This window comes from Petaurus breviceps, unplaced genomic scaffold (assembly GCF_028583685.1).
Source record: "Petaurus breviceps papuanus isolate PSGF00001 unplaced genomic scaffold, PetGlider_PUasm1.0 90740, whole genome shotgun sequence".
NCBI classification, from domain to species: Eukaryota; Metazoa; Chordata; class Mammalia; order Diprotodontia; family Petauridae; genus Petaurus; species Petaurus breviceps.
In genome coordinates, this window is record NW_027187330.1 from 7,415,973 (window position 1) to 7,441,662 (window position 25,690).

General features: G+C 42.1%; 1 protein-coding gene across 5 annotated transcripts in view; it reads left to right on the forward strand.

The window, feature by feature from the left end:
• ARHGAP22 (Rho GTPase activating protein 22) overlaps positions 1-25,690 on the forward strand; it is a 424,298-nt gene that overhangs the window by 359,653 nt on the left and 38,955 nt on the right. The window contains exon 1 of one of the 5 annotated variants that reach the window (XM_069067254.1): positions 5,515-6,449. The exons of the other annotated variants lie outside the window; for them this stretch is intronic. Within the exon in view, the coding sequence (XP_068923355.1) occupies positions 6,206-6,449 (244 nt within the window). The 5' untranslated portion in view covers positions 5,515-6,205. Of the gene's footprint in view, positions 1-5,514; positions 6,450-25,690 lie in introns of those variants that run through there. 5 annotated transcript variants of the gene reach the window in all.

The window sequence follows — 25,690 nt, forward strand, 5'->3', positions numbered from 1 at the left end:
AAAAAAAAGAAAAGAAAAAGAAAAAACCAAACTCTTCCAAATCTATGATTCTCTTCTTTCACCCTCTCACAAGGCGGCAGGGTAGGATTTGGGAAGAAGATATCCTCTCTCAGCCTGGGCCTGAAATCAGAGCCCCGCTCCCCTCCAGTGTGTCTTTGCCTTTTGGCCTAAGGGAAAGCTGAGAAGCCAAGTTCCTCATATCTCAAGTCCTCTGAACCTTGAGTTACCAGACCCAGTAGAACTATGCATGGCCCCTTTCCTTTGCAAGGCTCTTACCCAACAGAGACAGGCTTTTTCAAGTATGAAAAGAGACACTGAGTTCAAGGTGAAGGTTCAGGCTGGTATTGGTCTGAGCTGAGCCCTGGTTACCTGGGAGTTACCTAGTTGCATTCCCCTCAGATATTTCCTTTCTATAATTGGAAGAGGGGAAAGGAGCCCAAATGTCTCAGACACAGAATCCAGAACTACCCCCTGTGTCTGGTAGGAGATAGACCAGTCTCTCTTCTAAGTTCAAAGTCAAGCTATGGACCTTGACTTCCCAAATTCCTGTGCATTCACTTGAAAGATTTGTTGTTTCAAATGTGCAGTTCCCAATGTTCCATTCTCTGAATGCTTCATGTGTGAGTGAGTGAGTGAGTGTGTGTGTGTGTGTGTGTGTTTAAAGTTTCCATAGCAAACCACTTTGAATGGCAGATGAGACTGGTACCTAGGAGGAACCTTGAGTGGGATCGGGGGGCCGGGGCAGCAATATAGGTAGGGAGGACATTTTAAAAAGGAAAGAGAAGTTTTACAGCCTGGGTCTTTAAGGAGACTCTACTATCCAACAAGTGGTGATAAGAGCCTATTCACTGACTGTCCACTAACGTTTCCTCCTCTCACAGGGGAAGGAATGACTGTTTCAGCAGTCTTGCTGCATGGCTTAAATTCCCCTGGACTCTGACAGCAGAAGTCATATTAAATAACGTCCCCGCTTTTCATTCCTGCCTTACATTTGTTCCATATCTGGCTCAGATCCCTGGGGCTGGAAATCAATGGGACCTGTTGGTTCCTGAGTTGGTATCTGATTCAGGGAGAGAGGTGGAAGATTAGAAAGAAGGCCAAGCTCTAAGGAGCTGGATGGAGATGAACTGTAATTCTGTAGAGGTGTTAATTCAACACCTTCGAAGTTTACTTGCTCCCATTCATTACAAACAGGCAAAATCGGGGTCTGGGTTTAACCAGGACTTTGCTTTCAGGAGGCAGGGTAGATTTCTCTGGCTCTCCATTTCAAAGACCCCGATTTCTACACCCATGAAAAACATGTAACATTTTTCTTTTAAAAGGACAAAAAAAAAATGGGAGGGGGGCAGGGGAGTCAGGAGAAGGTTGTACATCTGAGATCCTGTCCAAATTAAGCTCTGGACTAATAATAGACATACCATGCAGCTAGGAGTATGAGGCCCACTTTGTGGGGCAGCTGCTGGCAGGTTATTTCTCTTTGCAACCAACCATTCCTATCAACATTGGCTTGCATCTTTCTGTGGGTTTATTCATGAGTGATAGAAGAGTGCAAGGGAAAGAATACTGATCTAGGACTCCAGAAAGCCAGGTTTGAACCTCCACTCCATCAATGACTAACCGTGGGACTTCCACAGATCCAGAGCCTTCCAAATGTAGAGATAGATGGGAAGGTAAAGACCACAGAGTCCAACCATCTCATTTTACAGATGAGGAAACTGACACCCACAGAGATTAACCCAGAGACTTGACCAGAACAGCAGATATTTAGTATCCAAGATAGGGTTTAAAATCCAAGCCCTCTGACTCCAATCTTAGCATTGTTTTGAAGGTGGACTCAAAAGCTGGGGCAATTTCTATTATACTGTGCTGGCCATGTCCTTTTTACCTGTTTCTTTATCTGTAAAAATAGAGAGATTTTACTTAGATCAGAGGTTCTTCCTGTCTTAGACCTCCTCCTCAGAATAATATTTTTAATTGCATTCAATAAAATATGTAGGATTACAAAGGAAATATAGTTATCAAACAACAACTACCAGTTCTAGTTCACAGACCAGAGTTTAAGGATCCTGATTTTTAATCCTAATTTTACTCTTCAAATCTTATTACTTGGTACTACTATCCAAATACATCCTTTAGCTTCTGCAAGAGCCCTTTCCCGGTCCACCTAGCTGCTCCCCACTGAGGTGACCCCCCCCCATCTACCTGCCACATATTTTATATATACCGTAATTATTTGCAAATTTTCTCTCCCATTAGAATGTAAGATCCTTTGTTTTTCTTTGTCACCACAGTGCTTATTGGCACATAGCAGACACTCAGTGAATGTTTGTTGATTGATTGGTTGGTTGAGTGAACAAGTAAGAATCAGTTCCTTCTTAGGAGCAAGAACTTCACTGATGACCTGTAGGAGCAAGCACCCCAGTGTCCCCAGGGTGGCTGCTCACACAGGTTCTTAGATCTGCTTTGATAAAGGAAAGCAACTCAAAATGGGTTAACAAGCTTACTTTAATCAGTAAAACATGTATCGTTTACCTCGTTCAGGGGAAAGAGGTCAGCACCCCGAACTTCAGAATATACAGACAGAATTATCAAGACAGAAACAGATCAAGTAGACAGATTTCAAACTGTCCAACCATTACATCCATACCCAATCAACATCAGGATTTCAAACCCCGGGGGGAGGGGGGGGGAGCTCCGGACAACGGCTTCCCAGAATCCAGATCAAATCACAGAACACTTCTAAAAGTGAGCCCCAAAACAAAGCTACACATCAGGCCTTATATAGCCTTCTGGCTCAGAGAATGTAACAACCTTATTGACTCACTGGCTAATCAAGAAGTATCTACTGAAAAACAAGCCTCCCACCCCAGGCTCCACGTGCACTTTAGCCTAGGGGCAGGGAAGATCTTCAAAATTTACATTCCCATTACATGACCCCAAACATTTAGAGTGGGTTTGTGGGTCCATCACAGGGCCCTCTCCACAACCTGCAAAGAGACCAAGCTGCCTGAATGGGGACCCAGCTAGTTGAATAACTCAGCTCATCCTCTCTTTCTCCTTCTCTCCAAAGGAAGGTAAATTTTGATGGTCAGAAGCTGCCCACTTGACTTGGTTTAACTTGCTAGGTTTCTTCTTTACTTCCTTCCTTCCCTAAAGCCTTAAACCCAGTTCACTCTGAAACAACAGGTCCCAGCCCAAGCTCCACTTAATGGCTGTACATTGGGCCCTCCTGGCTTACAGTGAATGTCAACAGCAACTGTTTCTCTCTGCCACTGCAAGCCTGAGGGTCTCCCCCTCCCACCTTGATTCTTCTCTTTCTCTTTTTCCAATTAAAAGGGCCATCCCTAGACTCACTCCTTAAACAGGCCTGTTCCCTGAATGGGAGCTACCTCACTCTCAGTGAGGACCTGCAAAGGCCTTAGCTAAAAAGAGCCATGGTCTCCCAGTGCACCCTGGGTCATCTCCAGTCATTCTGATGAATATCTGGTCACTGGATCCAGATAGCTCTGGAGGAGAAAGTGAGGCTGGTGACCTTGCACAGCCTTCCCTCCCTTGAATCAAAGTCAACTGCAAGTCATGTCATCATTCCCTGATGCCATGGTCCTCTTCGAAAACAAAGGACAAACACAACACGGGTATTTTTCCTTTACTGCTCCCTAGGAATGTTATTTCACTGTCAACCTCTTGGGTCCTTCCTAGAGTTGAACAAGCTTTGCTTCAGATAGGTGGTCAGGCTTGGGAAGGCCATAGCTGAGGAAGGGTAATAGCTTCCCCCTAAGGGGATATCAAGAGGCTATGCCCCTTGGACTTCTGACTTCCTAGCAATCCTATATTGAGTTTTTTGCTCAATAGAATTCAATTCAATTTGACAAGCATTCATTGAATGCCTACTTTATGTCAGGAACAACACGTCCTGGGAGTACCAAGCCAAAAACAACAACAAAACAAAACCCACCAAGTGGTCTGGGCTTCCTGAAGCTTAACAATGTATACACAGACAAGTTAAGACAAAATAAATATGAAGCAATTTAGGGAGAAGCAGGTGCATTAGCCATGGAGGGAAATGTGGTGGTGTCCTAGATGGCCCCTAAGGTCCCTCCCAGCTCTCAGTCTTTGTTTCTATGGTCCTAAGTAGACTCCCCACTTGCAGCTAGGAAGTGTAGACCTTGGTGAAGTATAGCTGAGATGGGCTTGAGGGTGGGGCTCTGATTTTACCCAGTTGGTTCATGCCAAAGTCTTAAAGGACAAAGTTGGCTTAGTGAGATCTGCTGCCCCCTGCTACTTCTTCCTTACCTCCTAAACATGCCTCTTTCAGCATGACTCTGGTCATGAAGAAGCCACACAAGTTGTCCTCAATCAAACCTTTAGTGTTTACCATACTCCGAGTACCTCTAGATATTGAAAGAGGTGATGGAACCCACTGGGGCTCAAGACAAAATACATTTTTATTGAAAAAGTAAATACATCCCACATAATTCCTTTGGGAGGGAATGAAGGCTTATAGATCTTTAAATCAAACAACAGGATATTGGATCTGAGAGTTAGAGCTCAGAGAACAGGGAATCCAACTTGCTCATTTTACAGATGAGGAAACCAAGTGCTGTGCCCAGTGTTCCCTGGGAATCACAACTTCTAAACAGCTGGGAATCCTGACCTAGTCTAGATAGCTCAAATTTAAATGTCTCTCTAAAGATATGCATCACAACAACACTGTGTGGGGCTTCTTGAAGACACTTTACCTCAAAGGAGTGACATTCCTTTCTTGAACCAAAAGCCATACTAGTTAGACCCAGGACTCGGATCCAGATCATCTGACTCCAAAATTGGTTTAGTGTTCTTTTCCATTCACTTGTTGGATTCTGAAATCTCTCTATCGCTGTCTCTCTCTGTCTCCTCCCCTCTCTTCCATTCCCCACCTCTGATATCTATTAATCTATCCAGTCATTTCATTTAAAATCAATACATCCAGATTACACTAAAACTAAGTGTGCGTGTGGGTGATTTCCCCAGGACTTTGAATGCTAAGGTGTGTGTATGTTATTTTTGATAAGCCTACAGCAGGGGTTCTTAGCCTTATTTGTATGGGACTCCTTTGGCAGTCACGTGAAACCTAGGGAGCCCTTTTCAGAATAATGTTTTTAAATTCGTAAAACAAAATACCCAGGATTACAGAGGAAGCCAATTAGAGTGAAATACAGCTAAAATGTTTTGGTTTTTTTTAAGTTCACATATTCCAGGTGGACTCCTGGTTTAAAGGAAGATCTTTTTAATTTTTGTAAATGGAAAAAAGTGTTTGTTTACTGTGTCAGGCACTGTGGTAATAGTTACCCTCATTGAGCTTACACTTTTGCCACCTTCATAAAAATTCAGAACTTAATAGAAGCCAAATTAAAAAAAAAACATTTCCATAAGACAGTGGTTTGTTTTTTTTTTTAAGTCTAAGGTTAACTTCTGCCTGCCTGACATTTCCCTCAGTGACTTACCCCCACCCCCCACTCCCCAGTTCTTCACCTGGGTTTTGAAGTGAGGTGACAGGAAAGATTTAGTGCCTTCTCTGTAGGAAGCCCTTCCCCCTTGGGGGAATAACTCGCTTCAAAGTATCTGTTCTCCAGCTCCCTCCTAGGGGAAAGGCAGCCCTCGAGGAAGGGGCTAAATTAGCTGGAGAGGGGCTTTAGCTCGCTAAAGAAAGCCCTACGTTTTGACCGGGGCTAGAAGTCTTGGGTGCTGTGACTCTGTGACTCAGGCAGCAGGGGCCCAGGGTGGAAAAATCCCCCTCCTGCATTCTGAAGCCTGATGGAAACTGGGATAGACCAGTGGGGGAAGGGAGGAGAAGGGACGGAAGGGAACAGAGCAGACCGGCTCGGGGGTAGCCCCTCTCATCGCCTCTGACTCTACGGAAGGTGCACCGTGGAGGAGGCCTGCAGACGGCAACTGCTGGCGAGGTTCTGTCCAAAGCCGATCTGACAAGCAATTAGAGTCTGAATATATTACCCGGCCTATCCAGGAGGATGCCTTTGTTAAAACTTGCGCTCGGGACTTAGCGGCTGTTTACATTGGCTGCGGCTTTCCAAGTCGGCGTAGGGAGGGAGAGGAGGCTGGGCAAGACCCTACCTGCCGCCGGCCGGCCTGCCTGCCTGCGGTCTATGGGGCTGGTGGGCCACATTTCATTGGATGCCTGGAATACTTTGTGCACAAGTCATCTTTGATGCCAAGGCCCCGAGCGTGCACCAGATGTGCCTCTGCGGCCTCGCCGAGCAGAACCGAGCTCCGCTCCGCTCTCCTCCTCCGCTGGCTTCATGGAAGGCAGCCAGGGCTGGGACGGAAAATGTGTCTGATGCCCGAAGCCGCCGGGACTTCCTTCCTCTGCAGCTCCTGCTCGCTCAAGCTGCCTCCCTTCTGCCTAAAGCTCAGCGCCCGCGGCATAACTGAGTGCTGTGCCAGGACCCGAGGTACCAGCCGGGCTCTCGCTGCGCAGCCCCTCGGGACGTCCTCCGCAGCCCCTCCCCCCCCCATCTCTGTCTCTCTGTCTCTGTCTGTCTCTCTTCCCCTTTCTTTCTTCCTTCCTTCCTTTCTTTTTCTTTCTTTCAACGCTTCCTTTTTTTTCCGCCTTTCCTTCTTCCCTCTCTTCTTTCATTCTTTTTTTTCTTTACTAGAGGAAGACAGCTGGTTGGCAGGAGCAGAAATAAGCTGTTTGGGGATGGGAGAGTGGGAAGAAGAATCTTTGGGCTTCCCTTCGTGTCCAACTCTGTGCTTTGGAAAGAGCACTAGATTTAGAATGAGAGGAATTGGGTTCTAATTCCGACTTGGCCCTTGTACTGTAACATGTGTGACCTTGGGCCAGTCATTTCCCCTTCTTTGGTTCTCAGTATCCTCAGATAGAAAATTGGGAGGGGAGGGGGTTGGAATTACCGGCTTCTTAAGGTCCTTTTTTCTAGCTATAAATCTGTAATAGGTTCTGGGAGTGAGGGAAGGCGGACAAAAAGGAAGGGGGGGGCAGTCATCTGGAGGACAACTGTGAGCTGTGGCTTCTTTGAAATTCGTGAGTTTGGTAGGATTCATGGCTTGTTCCCTGGTATGCTTGCGTGTGCTAGGCGTGAATGGGGAACTGGCCTGCAAACGCATTAGTGCAGACACATCCCCGGCTGCCTGCGCTCTTCATTCCTGTGGACACGAGAGGGCAAGTGTCACAGAAACCGCGTCTGTGTGTGGGGGTGGGGGGTAGTGCATGCGTGACATACGTTTAGGATGGGCTGGAGCGCGTTTGGAGGCATCCGGGAGGAGAGGGGGAAAGAAAGGCGGTTACGGGGGACCTTGCTTGACAGGTGGCACCTTTCGCCGGACCGGAGAGGAGTAATTGCCCGCAAGCTCCCTTGTGTTTGGCACTGGGGGTGTTGCATGACCTTTTCCTGGGGCTGGTAAAAGAGAACTTTTTTTTCCCCTCCCGTCTTCCTTTGTAGAATGTTCTTAGGGGAAAAAAAATTAGGAAGGAAGATGTTTTTACTGCCCACTGCATGTCTGAACAGCACCACTGAATGTATGGGCATTGTCAGGCTAATGATGGTGGGAGAGCTATTCAGGCCAGGAGGAAGAAAGCTGGTTTGTCGAAGTTGCTGAGTGCCTGTTTTCCTGGAGTAGAAGCGGCTTGAGGAGGAAAAGGAAAAATGTCACCTACTTCTCCCCCCCTCCCACCCCATAAAAAAAAAAAAGAAAATTTTGGTGTAAAATCTTCGTTTGCCTTCCTATGGGTTTAAGGGGATGGATGACCCTGCCCACCTTCCCCTGCTTGCTCTGAAGGCACTCTTAACTCTGTGAGGCTTTGCTTTGCCCAAGGGCAAAGATGGAGATGTTCCTCTCTTTGAGGCTAATCTTTACCAGGGGAGGGGCTTGCCAGCCCGCCAGGTGCATGGAAATCCCAGATTTTGCCAGGGGGACTGCTTGAATGGAAGAAGGAAGCCGCTGAGGCAGTGCCCTGAGGAATTTCAGGTTTATCCATGAGAATAGTAGTTTGCCAAATTCAATGTTGGTGGCAGGAGATGGTGGTTTTGTGTGGGTTTTTTTTTTTTAAGCGTAGGCTGAGACCTCGAGGAACAGGCAGGATTGGCTGTGTTTCCAGGGTTTCAGACTATGCCACTGGAACTGATTTCTGGCTGGGATCTCATTCTTCAGGCCTGCCAGGGCCTTTGAGGTAACTCACTAGTTGCCAGTGTTTTTTCTTACATTTCACTGTTGAGCTTTGCTGGGCAGGATTGGAACCTCAGGAAAGAGCCAGGGAGGAAGAGGGAGGAAGGAAAGAAGAGAAACCTTCAAGGTCACATAGCTGTATAGAACACAAACTCTGAACAGCTGCAAGCTGGGTTTCCTTACGGGTTTACCTGGTCTCCCTCCCCAACCCCATTAAGGCCATTGTAAATGGAACCATCTGCCATAACTGGAGTGGGGGTGGGGCTGCCAGGCAGGGCAGCTGGTATGGAAGATACCTGAGGTCTTACCACAAGGTATGTTAATAATAACTGACTTTAAAATTTGCAGAAATCTTCATATATCACTATATAACAACCCTGTAAAGCAGAACTACAGGAGTTTTTGATAACCATTTTACAGATGGGGAAACTGAGGCTCAGAACTATATAGTGACTTACTCAAGGTTACACAGCTAGTGTCAGAAGGAAGAATTGAACTCAGATATTTTCTTTCTCCTTCATCATACTGTCTCTTCTATTCTAAGTGGGCTGTGGAAAGGAGGGATCTCCTGGATTTTCATCATGGTGTTGGGGAAGGTATTTCTGCCCTTTGTTGGAGCAGGTTTATGACAAAAATAAGGACTCCCCCTCCGCCCCCAAAAAATAACACCATAAGCTCTCCCATGTAGCATTAAGTATAAGGGGAAAGAAGGAACAAATACTTATCAATGCCTATTCTGTAATAGTTACTGTGCTAAGTGCTTTACAGATATTATCTCATTTGATTCTCATAACTCTGGAAGGTGGATGCTATTATCCCTATTTTACAGTTGAGGAAACTGAGGCAAACCAAAGTTAAATGACTTGCTCAGGGTCACACGGATAGTGTCTGAGTCTGGATTTGAACTTGGGTCTTTCCTGACACTGAGGCTGTTATTCTATCTACTGTCCCACTTAGCTGCCTAAGGGCACCAGGGGAAATATTGTCCTTGGTATTATTAATAATATGAATATAGTCTCAGTAGAGAATTCTGATGGGGAACTGGATTGGGGCTACTAAATCTTCCCTGTGTCAGGAGCAGAGCTAACAGTAGGACCCAGCATTAATGCCCCAAATTTCCCAGTTGTCATTCAAAGCAAGGCTTTTCCTCCGTGGACTCCAAATTACTTCAGTGACTTCGAGGTCATTGTGTAGGTGGTTGTGGTTTGGGTTTAGATGTTGCCTCTCTTCTTTGGGACCCTAGAAGGGACTCTTCCCCAATATCTCAGCTCTCTCTAAAAGGGAATAGTGTCTTATCTCTTAAAGGGGAAGAAAACAAACAAAACCCTCCATCAAATCTCACCCCACTGCTGTCATTAATCATGCCTGAGGGGTTTGATTTTCCCACTTATGTAAATGGGAAAATAGATTCGTAAATAATAATAATGATGGTAAGCAATTGAGTGACAAATTGTTTACACCTGCCTGAAGGGCTTGCTTGTTCCTTCCTCTTAGTTCCAGGTCTTCTGGAGGGGAGAACAGGAACTAGAAAATAGAGACAGTTTAAAAAAAAAAAAGGCTACTCTCTTGCTAGGGGTGGAAGGAGGAAATTCTTGGAGCCTGAGCTTATGGTACAATGGAGCAGGCACTGGTCGGGGAATCAGGAAGACTCAATTCACATCCTTCTTCACTTCTTGGCCTTTTTACTTTGGGCAAGTCATTTAACTTCTGCTTGCCTCAGTTTCCTCAACTGTAAAATGAAGATAGTAACAGTACCTACCTCCCAGGGTTTAAGTATCAAATGAGATAATTTTTGAAAAGTACTTAATACAGTGCCTGGAACATAGTAGTTTATATATAAATGTTAGCTATTATTATTTAGGGTTAGAAAGGGCCTTAAATGTCATCAGATATGAGGATCTCAGATCTTAAAAGGCATCTTAGAGGTCATCTAATTCAACCTCATTATACAAATGAGAAGCAGTTTAGTGACTTGTCCAGGGTCACATACTGAAGCAGATTCCTCCTTCCCTCCCTTCCTTCTTTCTTTCCTTCCTTCCTCCCTTCCTGCCTCCCTCCCTTCATTCCTTCCTTCCTCCTTCCTTTCTTCCTTCCTCCTTTCCTCCCTTCCTTCCTTTCCTTCTTTCCTTCATTCCTGCCTTTCTTCCTCCCTCCCTCCTTCCTCCCTTCTTTCCTTCATTCCTTCCTTTATTCCTTCCTTCCCTCCCTCCCTCCTTCCTCCTTCTTTCCCTCCTTCCTTCATTCCTTCCTCCTTCATTCCTTCCCTAACATTCTTTGGGACACCCTTAGGGACACTTCAGGACATTGGGTGACTTCAGCAGGGACATGTAAGGTACATAAGAGACCAATTTCAGTGAATAAAAACTACAGAGAATTGGCAAAGACACTTTCCTGGCATTTGTTCACTTCTCTTTCTTAATTCTCTTCTTCTAGGAATTTTCTCATCTACCTCCAGGGCTTCAGCTATCACTGCTAGGCAGATGGTTTCCACACTGTTTCTCAAGACCAATCTACCTCATTCAACCCTGAGTTTCCACCTGCCTAATAAACATCCCTGCCTGGATTTCCACAGCATCTAATCCTCAACACTCTCAAAACCAAAAAACTAAGCTTATCTCTATGATGAGACTGAGAAAGTCACTTAATTTCGCTTTGCCTTAGTCCCCTTATCTGTAAAATGAGGAGGGTTTGACTCCATGGCATCAAAAGTCCCTTCAAATTAGAAACTTATGACCCCTTTTTCCCTTTTTTCCACAGTTTTCCTACTAACTTCTTTATTTCTGTTCATGACGCCAGTCATCATTTCCCCAATTACTGGGGCAAACTGAGAACCTGAGCCATCTTTGACTCCTGTCTCTTTCTTCCTCTTCCTTACTCCCCTCTTCCTTCAAACCCCTCCTTTTCTCTACCTCCCTATTACCTTAAACCCTCTGCCCTCTCCCTTCCCAACTCCCATAGTCATCTGTTGCTGTTCTGGTGCCCTCCTTTGCTTTGTCTCTGCCTCCAACCTAGATTAGCATCTCATTGACTTCTGGTCTGGACCCTATCTTTGCATTATCATCCTTCCAGCTGGTGTCCTTCCCTACTTAAACCTGTTACTCATGGCTGCCATTATAATGCCTTACATCTGCTCAGTGCTGAAAGGGAACGTTATCTCATTAGATCCTCCAAGTAAGAGAGTCCATGGAGTTTATCGGACTGTGGAGTTTATCAGTTTGTCCGACCTACACTTTAAGACAATTAAACTTTGTGAGTCATAGATTGGTGAGGGAGGAAACTCAAGGCAGAGAACCAATTATGAGGTTATTACAATAGTTTAGGCAAATGGTGATGAGAGCCTGAATTAAGTTTAGAGTTGGGGGCACAAAGGGAAGGAAATTAATGTTAGAGAAATTGTGGAGGTAAAATCAACAAGACTTGGCAACTGAGTGGCTTTGTGGGGAGAAGAGGAGTTTGGAGCAGAGGGATGCCTCCTAGGATGTGATCTTGTATGATGGGAAAGATGGTAGTATCCTCATCACACAGAGGGAAATTTAGAAGAGAGATGGTGTTGGGGCAGGGGGAAGAGAGAGTTTGAGTTTGAGATGCATCCAGCATGGGATGCCAGTAGGTAGTTGGTGATGCTTAAATAGAGATCAGCAGAGGCTAGGATCCAATATTAAGAAGTTAGTCATTCTCCCTCCCCACCCCAACCCAATAAATTACCTCCTTTCTCTGAATTCACTTTTAGTCATCTGGATCTATGTTTAACTAAATGAATGTGATGTTTTTAATTTACTGGCTATGATGGGTTTATTTGGGACCAGTCCTATTTTTAATGGCAGTAGGTGTTTTATTAACCTTCAAATAGACCTTTGTTCTTTTCTAAAGTCAATCATTGTACCCAGAAAGACTAGAAATACTTACCTTGGCTGCCCTATTTTAATGGCCCATTTCCAGTATGACTTCTTAATGGAGGCCTTTCCTTACCCTTAGCAGTAGCTGGTATTGTTTTTCTCTTTTCACTTTGAATGTATTTTGTATTTATTTACCTGTGTACCTCTTTTACACACGCACATGCACGCACACACACACAGGAATGTAAGCTAGTGAGCAAGGTCTGTTTTATTTGTGTCTCTGTATCTCTTGTAGTTGGGCCACTGCCTGACTCCTAATAGAACCAGAATGCTTGTTGAATGAAAGAATGAATGAACCCCCCAGTGCTTTCTCTGGGCCTCTCTCAGGACCCTTTCATATTTTTTTTTTGTTGTTAAATAAGATTTTATTGATGCCATTTTTTTTACAGCACCATAATTTCCCTGCTTTACTGGAGTTCTTTGTGTATTTGTCTTATCTCCTCCATCTGGGGGAGATTTTACTGGTGGACAGAACTTTCACTGCTATTTACTACTATGGTAAAACCTATAAGCATACAAACTAGCTTTCCTTCTTCCTCCTCACTTGGTCGGGCTTCCTTGTGGTAGACTGGAAAAGTGGGTTGACTTGAAATAAGGAGACCTGGGAATCACTACTTATGTGAAGTCGAGGAGAAGCAAATGTTTCCCTCTCTGTGCCTGTTTTCACCTCTGTCAAATAAAGGGTTCAAACTAGGGGATTTCTTAGGTTCTTTCAAGTTCCAATGAAAAACCTCGATTTCCTAAGGAGGGCAGCTGGAGAATTCTGAGAGTTTGATCTTTGGATAGTAAAGTTTGGGTTAGGAAATACTGATGTACATTTCTGTTGTCCTGCCTTTAAGTAGCAATCAACCCTTGAAACACCCTCATGAATTTTCATCTTAGATAGTCCAGCCACCCGGACAAAATGCCCCTGTGCTTCCAAACTTGCTTCCAAAACCCAACAGCAAATAAAAAGGCCCAGGAGGGGATGGGTGAAGAATTCCATCTTCTTTTAGGTATTGTGCTGACATCTCCGCCCCCTTTTTAAAATTAAGTCCCAATGGAAAGATAACTTCTTTTCCCCAAGAAGATGCACCAACCATTCTTGGAAGGGGAGTAGAGAGTTCTGATTTCTAACCATTTCAAAATGAGCTCAGCTATTACCGCTCACGTGAAGCGTTCTCCATCTTCTCTTCTGCTAGTGCATTCCCCTCTCCCTCCCCACTATAACCTTGTATTTGCATTACAGATACATAGGTGAATGAAAGCCCTTAGAGGGGGCAGCAAGATTGTTTCATTTTTGTGTTTGTATTCCCAGCTCCTAGGATGGTATCTGTTACATAGGGAGGGCTTATTGTTGTTTGTCCTTCCTCGTCCAAAAGGACCAAGACATCAGAGCAGAAACGCCATAACATGCAAGTGAATTGGATTTAAGTGATGGAGGGCTGTGCTAGGTCACCATCCTCACTTTATCCCCCAGAGCCATCTGGGTGCAGTGACTAGATATAGATCAGGAGGACTAGAGATGACCCAGGATGCAGTGGGAGACCTTGGCCTTTCTATGCTGCTAATAGATTGATTGATTCCAAATGATGTCTATGCCCTGGAGTGAAGGCCATTAGAAAGGGGTTAGATCTGTATAAAGAACAGATGGAACAGTAATTCAGCTGTGTTTCTGTAAAAGTGCCCAGCCTAGTTAGATCCTGGGAATGGAATTGTCTTCCTGGCGTAGTACAGTGGTCCCCAGTGGTTTTTGTTTCATGAGCCTCTTCTAACAACAAAAAAAAGTGTGAACCTCCAGGATAATTTACTACTTATGATATTCTATAATTATTTACTGCTTAAGACACCATTAAATAATTTTTAGCGTGAATCCCTTGAACCAGGGGTGGGGAACTGAATCCAAAGTTTGGATTCAGTCAAAGGGCTGCACTTGAGGACCTAGAGGGACACAAGTGGCATCAAGGCCTGGGATTCCCCACCCTTCAGCCTTAAACCATTGTTACAAAACCCGAAAAGGTTCACAAACCACTAAACAGGGATTGCTGGAGCAGTAGATAGAGGTGGTTTGGAAGTAAGACAATCTGGGTTCAAATTCTTCTTCTAGTCACTAGCTGTATGATCCTGGGCAAATCACTTAACCTCTCTTGTCCTCAGTTTCTCCTCTGTAAAATAAGGGGGTTGGACCATATCACCTCCAAGGTCTCTTCTTTGACCCTATGATAATTATCCTGGATTTTTAGATTCACAAATAATCTGGTGAATTTGAATTTGAAGTAATTCTCAGATGTGGGTTGTAAAAGTATCATTTACAATTTAGAGATGAGTAAACTGAGAAATGAAGTCTTGTCTGAGGTCATACAGTTAGCAAGGGCAGAGCTGGAATCTGCTTCTCTTTCTACCACATCTTTTTTTTTTTTTTTTTGCTTTTTGGAGGGCAGTTGGGGTTAAGTGACTTGCCCAAAGTCACATGGCTAGTAAGTGTCTGAGGCCAGATTTGAACTCAGGTCCTCCTGACTCCAGGGCCGTTGCTCTATTCACTGTGCTATCTAGCTGCCCCAACACCACATCATATTGCTAGTCCAAGGGATTAGCCCCAAAGTTTTGAAACAAACTTTTTTTTTTTTACAATTTTGTCATGTTACAGGAAAGCAAGCTAAAAGGATTTAGAGCTGGAACAGAGATTAGATCTGATTCAAGCCCCTCGTTTTACATGTGGGGAAACTGAGTCCCAGAGAGGTTAAGTGATTTTCCCAAGTTGATATGCTCAGTAAGCAACACAGCCAGGTTTGTACTTGGGTTTTCTGATTTCAGGATCAGTTCTCTTGCAACTACAGTTTGTTGTTGTTCAGTCATTTCAGTCTTGTGACCCCATTTGGGGTTTTCTTGGCCATGATACTAGAGTGGTTTGCCATTTCTCCAGCTCTTTTTCAGATTAGGAAACTGAGGCAGGCAGGGTTAAATGACTTGCCCAGCTATTAAATGTCCAAAGCCAGATTCAAACTCAGGAAGATGAGTCTTTCTGACTCCAGGCCCGGCACTCTATCCATTGCCTCTCCTAGCTGCCCCTTCTTATCCATTACATTTTCCATATTGTCATAGTTTTTGGACTCCCTTTTCCATCTTGTTTTATGTGTTTCATGAAACATATATTTTGCATTTGTGTTTCTGGTCCACCCGATAGTACTTTCTGAAGAATTTGTGATGGTGGTCTATTCCTGGTCTTTTCACGAGTGTGATGAAGTCATCTACTTCTGTAGGAACGGTTCACTGATGATATTGACATCCCAGTTATTTAACTCATCCATTCTGGGTGGTCAATAAAGGGGAGACTGTCAAATAACAATGAAAATTGTTTTTCCTTTGTAGCTCAGCAAGCCAGTAAACTCATTCTGGATTATATTAGACAAGTAGTTTACAGAAGTAATAGGCTTTGAAATTGTGCCCTTTAATGTTGTGCCCTAATTGTTAATTACCTCCATGATAACAAGAAAGGTCCTAGTATTAAGACTAACAGTTTTATCACCAAAGCCTTTAAATGTCAGATTAGTTATTTTAATAGATTTTAATTGATATCTCTTTTTGACATCACTTACATATCACCCCTCCCAAAGACTATTCCTTATAGCAAAGAACTTTTTAGAAAATAGGAAGAGAAAAATAAATTTAGTAAAACCAATCAACACTTTGATATTATATGCAATATTCCACACTTATAATCCTTTCCCACTTCCGCAAGGAGTAGGGGAAAATGTCTTGTTTGATTAATTTTTGCACAAAAAAGAATGACCTGAAAAACTCATTGGATGCCCCATCACTATTCTTAATTGATTGATTTTTGCTTAATCATGTTCTAATATCACCTTCATTTCTAAATATTCCTTTTCTTTGAAATAACATGGCATTAGTGGATTCGTTTTAATAGTAATTTCTTCTTCAGAGAATTAGTGCAGCAAATTAGTGAATTCTTTTGTTCCTCCAAACAAAAGTTTTGGGTTTGGGGATTTTTTTTCATTCTAAATCACCTTTTTTTTCAATTTAAATAATCTTTTCCAGAGATTTGATAGTAAAAAGATTTCAGGGAAAGCAAGATAATGGTTTGTCCAATCTTAGGCTCATTAATTCCCAGAATCTCCCAATTGGGAGAGACTTCTGAGGATATCTAGTCCAGTCTGTACCGGAACAGGAAACCCCTCTAGACATCAGTGATGAGTGATCATCTCATTGGAAAATTACTTGGGAAATCTATAAAGAAACATAGTACTTATCATTGCTGCTTTAATAATGCATCCTAAACCCCAGTGGCCCCAGGGTGTGTCTGTTAGCTGGCTTAGACAGTGAGTTAGCTTGGAGCAGGAGCAAGTTCACTGGGGAACCTAGAATCAAAATGAATGAAAAATTTAGTTGGAGAAGAAAAACTTTCTGGGTACAGTATGAAGGAACTCAGGCTCAGTGAGCCCAGGGAAAACTCCCAAGCATGGTGCCTATGCAGGGCATATTGAGAAAAAAGGCAATTCCTCCAAAACCATTTTGCTCATCATTTCTTTCACTTTTCTTTCGCTCAATAGTACAACACATACCACAACATACCACAACTTTTCTTTCGCTCAATAGTACAACACATGCCACAACTTGTTCAGTCATACCACAATTGATGAGTATCCCCTCAATTTTGAAATCTTTGCCACCACAGAAAGAGCTGGTATAAACATTTTTGTACAAATAGATCTTTTTCCCTTTTCCTTGATCTCTTTGTGATACAGACCTAGTAGTGGTAATGCAGTTTTATAGCTCTTTGGGCACGGTTCCAAATTGCTCTCCAGAATGGTTGGACTAGATCATCATTCCACCAGTTATGCATTAGTGTCCCAATTTTCCCTCATCCCCTCCAGCATTTGTCATTTTCCTTTTCTGTTATGTTAGCCAGTCTGATAGGTGTGAGGCAAATACACACATAACACACATATGCATGCATGCATACATACATATGTATTTGTATATATACATACGTATATATATATATATATATATTTCAAAGACCTCGTGTCAAGAACCCCCATGTTAGTGGATTCTAATTCAGAACCACGAAGACCTAATTGCCATTCCTGCCTGAGACACATACTAGGTGTGACCTTGAGCAAGTCACTAACCTCTCTCAGACTCAGTTTCCTTATCTGTAAAATGAGAACAGTGGCAGCACCTACTTCTTAGGCTATTGTGAGGATCAAATGAGATAAAACACTGTGCAGTAATACTTAAAGCACTATACATAGTTCAGTGTCAGCTTACCCTGTCCATTTTCCCAGGACTGAGTCACATGTAGATGCTTATGGGAAGAGATTCATAAATAGCAGTTAAAGACATCTAGGAATAACATCTTCCAGAAAAGAAAGCAGGGCACCAAGTATTATGTTTACTGTCTCCACCCTGAGCCAAGCTTAATGGAGAGAAGGATTGGTCTTGATCATCATGCCAGCTTCTGCTTTTAGATACATCAGAGATTATATATATGGAGATAGAAGGGAGGGCAAAGCCATCTATTCTCCTCCCCTCTCCCAAACCCCTCCACCTTGGCTCCCTGCCTACAGATTTAAATCAGCGGGTATTTACCTGTTGTTGTTTTTTTTTTTAGAAAGTCTTAGTTCCTTTAAAAATAATTAGTTCAGAAGCATTTATTTTCTTCTTTTTCCCCATTAAGAAAAAAGAAAAATGCCCCTGTCCCCTAAAAGATATGCATAAATAAAGCAAAACAGATCCCCACATTGCCATGTCCAAAAATGGACGTCTCATTTTGCTGTTTGAGTCCATCCACTCTCTCTGGATAGGTGGGTGGCATTCCTCATCATCAATCTTGCCACTGCCAACAGAGCTACTTTAAATACTCTTCCTACCTATGGGTCCTTTGCCTCTTTCTTTGATCTCTTTGGGTTATCACTAAGTCAATAGTTGAGTTACTTTGGGGACATAATTGCAAATTCCTTTTTAGAATGTTTTTAACACCATAAAACCTTAGCTTTTTTTTTTTAATTTAGGAAGAGGCTTATCCTGAAAGCATTTCCATGAATATTGGATAGATGTGCAAAATAATAATTATTCTCATTATAATTATATCAAATTAATTAAATTGAATACTAGAGGCTTTTTTTAGCCCATTGCCAATTGGGTGATTTTTTAATAAATTCCATTTGTTTTATGGAGTTTTACAAGTGAGGCTAATTTCTCTTTTATAGTTCAAGGAGAGTTCCTTGCTTCCAAATTAACATATCATTTTCTATGAAGTTTTCTTGAGCCCTGCCATTCTTTTTGTTGGTAGTGGTGGTATTGTTGTTTAAAATTCTATATTCCACAGGTCTCTGATGTAATAATTACTTGTTAAATTAAAATTTAAAGGATGCAGTAGAATTAAATTTTTGCAAAATGACTCAAACTCCAGTCAGTCAACCAGTACTAATTAAGTTCCTACTACACAGTACTTGATTTACCATTCTTAAAACCTCCACCTGGGGTGGATAAGTTGGTGCAGTGAATAGAGCACCAGCTCTGGAGTCAGAAGGACCTGAGCTCAAATCCAGCTTCAGACACTTAACACTAGTCATGTGACCTTGGGCAAGTTACTTAACCCCAGTTGCCCTGCCTTCCCCCCTCCAAAAAGAAAAAAAAAGTCTCTACCTAAAGTGGATTTTTTTTTGTAATATGAATTTGTCCCTACCCACCCACTTCACTTATCCTGTATACTAAAGGCATGCACAAAACAATACCTTTATGCAAATCATAAAATGTACTAAAATGCAGACATTTTAGATGCTGCCCCATGATGATAAACAGAATTATGGAATGAAAGGTAAAGTTAATAATAAATTGTGCACAGTCTTGCACAGTAAAGTTAACAGAGGTGTGGAGTATATTGTCCCTTCCACCTAAACGTTCTCACTGGTGTTTGACTGTACAATTTTTTAATGAAGTTATTGAGATATTATTTTGAACTGTGGCTCTCTTTTTTTTCTTTGTATGTCTGATGATGTCAAGCAATGTTATACCCAACTAGACTTTGAGCTTTTAAACCTTGAGGTATTTGGATCTGTCTTTTCAATACAAGAAAAAAATTCATTTAAATGATGGAATGTTTCTTCCAGCGGTTTTGTTGTGAACCTTTTCGCTTGACCTCAGTTTTCAAAGCTTCTCTTTCTTAATCTGCAGTCTTTGCAGCTAGCAGCTCAATTGGGTCCTTATTTTGCAATTCTCTATCAAACTCAATCAACTCCCCTACATCATTCTCATCCAATTCTGCTAATTTTACAACCTTGTTACTCACTCCTTTGAATGTTTCATCTTTGTCAAATCCACTGGAACAAACTGCCAGGCACATTGGTTCTCCAAACTTTCTTCATACGTGTTTCTGTTACATCTTCCCATGACTTAGCAATATTTCAGATTGCCTGGTAAGTATTATGAAACTTCCAGAATTCTCTCAAAGTCAAGTCCTTATCTTCATCCAAAGCTGCAGTTGCCTGGGCAAATGTAGAAACGTGAAATCACTCCCTGATCCACTGGTTGTAATAATGTGGTAGAATTAGGGGGGAGGCCGACCCGACCACATTTTCTTTAAAATCATCCAGATGGGGAAGCCGACCTGGGGCATTATCCAAAAATAAGTAGAATCTCAAAAGGAATGCCATTATCAATACAAAACTTCCCAGTTTAGGAAAGAAGTTGTGCATGAACCATTATTCAAAGATGATAAGGGCTTTCCAAGCCTTCTGGTTGGTGAAATAATGCAAAGGTACTACAGTAAGTGTTTCCTTGCTAATTCCTTTCTATGCTCTGGGATTTTTTGTATGGTATGCGTGAACCGGTTTTAATTTGCAAGTCCCAAATCTATTCCCTCCAGGCAGAAGAGTGACACTATTTTTTAAAGTTTTATGCCCTGGGATAGTTTTTTTTTCTACCAAGATGTAGGTTTGAAATGGCATTCTTTGATAAAATGGGCTGGTTTTATCTGCATTAGAGATTTACTTTGCCAAGTAGGGATCTTTTTCTGTTGTTATTATTTTTTTTGCAGAAACTCTGAGAACTATGCTGCTAGCAGCCTCTCCCAACACTTGCACATTATGAAGTCCTGCATGATTTTTAAATCGTGCATATGAACCACTTCTTGCTGTAAATACTTCTGTTCCTTCAGGGTACTTCAAATCTTCAAAGAAACTTCTAGTCATTGCTTGAATTGTCATCAGACGTAAAGGAATATTCTTCTGAGTCTGGTCTATCCACATAATTAATAGTTTCTTCATCTCTAGAATAGCACCTCTTTGTTTAGACAAATAGGCTGACCTTGTAGCAAGCACTTTACAGGGGTAGTGTCCTAGTTCCTGGTGCCATCAATGACAATTTTTGTCCTTCATGTTTCCTTGTTGTTTTCATTTTCATTTCCAAATCTCTTGGCTTACACTTAGGAGATGGTTCACTCTTCCCCTCAAAAGCACATTTGCCAGCAGCCATGGTGAAAGCGAGTTGAGAAGTCAAGAAGGATGAGAACTGAGAAAAGGTTTGTCACTTCAGAGATCACTGGCGAATTTGGAGAGAGCAGTTTTGGCTGAATCAGTCATGAGCTTAGAAGCCAGATGGTAAAGAACTAAAAAGAGAGTGAGAGGAAAGGAAGTAGGGGCACCTATTGTAGACGGACTTCTTAAGGAGGTTAGCAAGGGAGCAGAGATTGAGAGATCGAGCAAGGGCTTTTTGAGGATGGGGATAGGTGTGTAGACAGTTAGGAAGCAGCCAGTAGACAAGGAGGAATTGAATGTTAGTGAGAGAACAGGGATGATAGAGGGCGCAATCAGCTGGAAAAGTCAGTATGGAATGGGATCACTCGTGCATGAAGAGAGATTTGCTTCTGTAAGGGGAAGGGTCACTTCTCCACATGAGACAAAGGTAGCAGAAAACATCTGGGTGTTGTGAGATGAGGAGAGAGATCTGTGAGAATAGTATTGATTTTTCTAAGTGAAATATGAGTCAGGCTTCTCCGCTAAGAGGACAGGGGAAGGGGGAGCTATGGGAGATTTGAAGAAGGATGAAAGGTTTGGAAAAGCCACTGTGGTAGAAGCAATAATGGGTTAATAAGGAAGGCCTCAGTGAGGATCTAGTAGAAATTATGTGACAAAAGTGGTAGTGGATTCAGCACAGTTTCATGAAGCAAAAAGTCCAGATATTAAGACATTACCAAAGACTGTTGTAAAGGTATATATATATGGCGGATGGCACATTGGAAATGGCCCTGGATTTTGTGTCAAAGATTCTGAGTTTTAGCCTTAGCTCTGTTAATTACCACTTGATGGACCATGGGCAGATTACAGACTGTCCGTTTCCTTGTCTATAAAATGATTTTCTGATATCCAAGATTCTCCAACTCAAAACTATGATCTAAAAAAAAAAAAAAAAGGTACTTAGTTTCAGGAACCAGAAGATGTAAATCTTCAGGTAAAGAGACAAGTATATGCAGTCCATCCATAAGCATTTATTAAGTATCTACTATGTGTCAGGCAGGCAGCTAGGTGGCTCAGTAGATAAGAGTTATCAGGCCTGGAGTCAGACTCCTCTTGAATTCAAATTCAGCCTTAGACACTTACTGGCCATGTGACCCTGGACAAGTCACTTAACCCTGTTTGCCCTTAGTTTTCTCATCTGTAAAATGAGCTGAAGAAGGAAACGGCAAACCACTTTACTATCTTTACCAAGAAAACCCCAAATGGGATCAAGAACAGTCAGACATAACTGAGTAACAACAAATGTGTCTGGGATCGTGCCAGGTACTAGACACACAAATAGGAACATGAGATGGTCCCTGCCCTCAATATACTTACACTTAGCTAGGGTAGCAAGGCCTGGGAGCCTGAAAAGACAGACTGAGTGGGAGTCATTTAAGCGAGAGCCCTTCTTACTTGAGAATCTGGACAAGTTGTCTAGGCTGAGGACTTCAATGGAATCTCCATGCTGGGGGTAACTGCAAAAGACAAATGACCTCTCTAGCCCCTGAATTTCCCATATCCCAGAACTGAGGTTTGGGAAGGCTGTTGTCAGAGGGATGAAAGCCCCAGTCTGGTCTGTGAAATGTATAGCAAGAAAGCTAGAATTGTGTTTGTGTCTAGAATTCAGTGGGCTGAACAAAGAAGAAAAGGCCTGCTATCTCTCTGCAGGTATGTAAGACCAGGATTGATTGAATTGCAAGAACCTTATAAGTTTGTGACATTCAGATGTTTTCCTTTGTCCTGGCCCCACCATCATCCTTGCCTTTGTGTATTTCCCTTGTAATGGGAATAAAATAAACACTCTTTTAAAGCATCACAACCTGTAAATATGCTTTATTTCAGGAATATCAGAAAGAGAAGGCAAAGAACCATTGTGCTTACCTCAGGCCATCTGGAAGTAGGGGAATCTGGGAAATAGAAGGTAGAAGCTTATAAAATAACCTAAACCAGGAGCCAATGCAGTGTGGCTGAAAAAACACTCACTCAAACTGGGTTCAAGTCCCATTTCTGACTTTTAAGATCTCTATGGTCTTGGATAAGGCATTTAATGTCTCTGAGCCTCAGTTTTTTGAACTGACAGTTTTCTGAAATGACAATGTTGGATTTGATGACTTCTGAAGCTCCTTCCACCTCTAGCCCTAATGACCTTAGGATTTGGATGACCATTATTTGTCATCATGTTTGATTACTGGCTTTTTAGAGGAAGTATTCTAGATTTCAGAGCTGTGGCTATTAAGAGTTTGCTTCCTCATTATTTATCAGTTTTTGTACTCGGTTTTCTCAGGGACAAGTTTTTCATCACTAGTTAATCTTTTCTGTGTCTGCTGTGATAATCCAAATTACTTTTCCTCTTATAGCTTCTTTTTAAAAAAAATTGGTACGGCCCAGAGATCACAAATATCTAGTGCCCAGAGAGAAAAGATGCAAGTAATTTCCCCTCTTTTACCTGCTTCTGTTCACTGGCATGCATGCAGTCTACTCCATTTTGGCCCTTCCTCCTTTCTGATCCCATAGGAGTTTGTGGGCAAAATTGTTATTTATCATTTGATAACCTAAAATAAGTCATTTCATTTATAGCAATTCCCACTATATAGCCAGTTGGCTAAATATTTATAATGGTCCATGATTAACTTCCCAAGTATTTGACCCCCATCAATAGTTCAGAAGGAGGTCCAGAAAAAGAGTGGAAAACTACATATAAATAACTTGCTTCCTTAATTAAAGGCGAAGCACCATATTTACTGCCAGATATGTGAACTTAGACTCCATTAAGTATGTATATTTTTTCTTCCTGTGTACACATCAGCTCTTAGAGACCTTAGGGGCCATCTAATCTAAGAAGGTCAAGACCCAGTGAGGTTAAGGGACTTTCCCAAAGTTGCACAGTGAGTGGTAGAGCTTGGATTTACACTCAGTTCCTGGGGCTCTGAGAGCAGCACCCTTTCCAATGCACTGTGCTTCATCCCCCACACCAGTAGAACAAAATATGATTGCCAGAAGCAATTGTGACATGCAACAGACAAAGAGTCCCAATAAAAAAAAAACCTGTTTTCCTTCATTGTTGTGCAACCTGTGAGATTGCACTACTATCCACTAGAATCTTGAATTCCTCACTGCATGTAATACCTGTGACCTGATTTGTCAAAAAATATATTTATGTGTTGTAGGAAGCAGGATTTTGTGGAATTAAAATATGGGTATTTATGAGAATATTAAAACATATCCTTTAACTCAGCTTCTACCTCCCTGCCATGTTGTACCTTAGGTAGCTATCTACCTTGCTTACCCTTAGTTCCAGATCCATGCCTAGGTTGTTATACAGTTTTAATGCTAAAGTAAGACTTTGGAGATCGTGTGTGTGTGTGTGTGTGTATGTATGCATGTATGTATATGTGTGCGTTCATGCACGTGAATGCACAATTTCTATAAATACATTATTTTAACCTAACACTAATTAAGATGTGTACGTATACACACATATACATATCACTGAAAAAAAAAGTGGGTTGGAGATGAAACTGCAGTTCTTTCAGGTATAACATGTTTTTCTTTATAAGTTAACAATGTGAGGAAATCCAGGAACCTGAGGCAGAAAATATGGAGGAATACATTTGGATGAAGATTGATGGAGAAACAGAATTTATTTTGTCCCTTGTAGTGTGCTACAGACCACCTAGACAGAAAGAGGAAATAAGTGATACTTATTTAGGAAAACAGATCACAAGTCTGACGTAAAGGTAATTATCTCATGCAAATGGGATGTTAGTGGAAGAACTATCCCACTGGAGGATGGCTTGGAAGGCTGGATTGGTAAAACCTTATTCTCATTAGACCTGGGTTAAAGAGGGATGGGATAAAGAAGAAGGGGATAAAAGTCTTCTTAAGTTACAAAGAAAGAGGAGAGTGAGGGAATAGGATAAGGGAAAATTTGCAGAACAAATCAGCTTAGGTTTTTAAAAGCTATGGATAGATGATGGAAGAAAGAGCTTATAAAAGGTTAACTATCATATATGTTATGGTCCTGGAAAATTAGCATCAGGAGTACTAATGGTCATAATGAGCTGGGGCTAGTGGAGAAGCTAAGAACAGTGATGTTGTTTAGCTATTGGGGAAGAGAGGAAGATCAAAGAAATTTTAGGTTGCAAGAGACAAAAATAACTGACAACGAAAAGAAGGAAGAGCTGCTTAATCCTTATTTTTATTCTTTTCTTACTAAGGAGAATGATCTTTGTAATGGAAAGGAACAAAAATGACCAACAGGGAGGTGATACTCAAGATAAATAAGGACATGATAAGAGAGGACCTGGTTGCCTTTGATGAATACAGGTCACCCGGCCCAGATGAGCTCCATCCTCAGGAAGTAAAAGACTTAGCAGATGTGACTTCTATGACACTGACACTAATATTTGGAAGTCCATGGAAAATGGAAGATGTAGAGTTGACAACAGACAAATGTGTTGATTTTCAAAATCGGGAAAGAACAGAAACTGCACACTATGGTCCAGTGAGCTTAGTTTTGATGCCTGGGAAAATTCTAGATGGGAACATTAAAGAGGTGGTTGGTGCACAACTAAAAAAGTGGTGATCACAAAGAGCTTACGCGGCTTTTTCCAGAGCAAGTCAAGTCATGCCCGACGAACATCACTTCCTTAGATCAAGGGATTGCTGCAAATGAAGCTTACCTAGATTTTAGCGAGTAGTTGACAAAGCATATCACGCTGTCTTTGTGAAAAGATGGGGAGATGTGGATGGGATGATAATACAATTAGACAAATTTGTAACAAGGTGGATTGCAGGAGCCAGAGAGTTAATGGGTTCCATGTCAGCTTGTCAGGAAGTCTCCATTGGGGTGAGTGCCCTAGGGTTCTGCATATCTAACATTTGCATCAGTGACTTAGATAAAGGAAGAGATGGCACGCTCATCACTTTTGCAGATGGCACAAATCTCAGAGGGGCAACTAACACACTAGATGATTGTATCAATTTCAAAAAAATCCTGATAGTCTAGAGCAGTGGTGTCAAATCTGACTAGAAATAGTGGTCGCTAATAGGCACATGAAGATCCCAGCAGGTCATGTGTTGGTTGAGTTTTTAAATGTAATATTATTTGTTTTA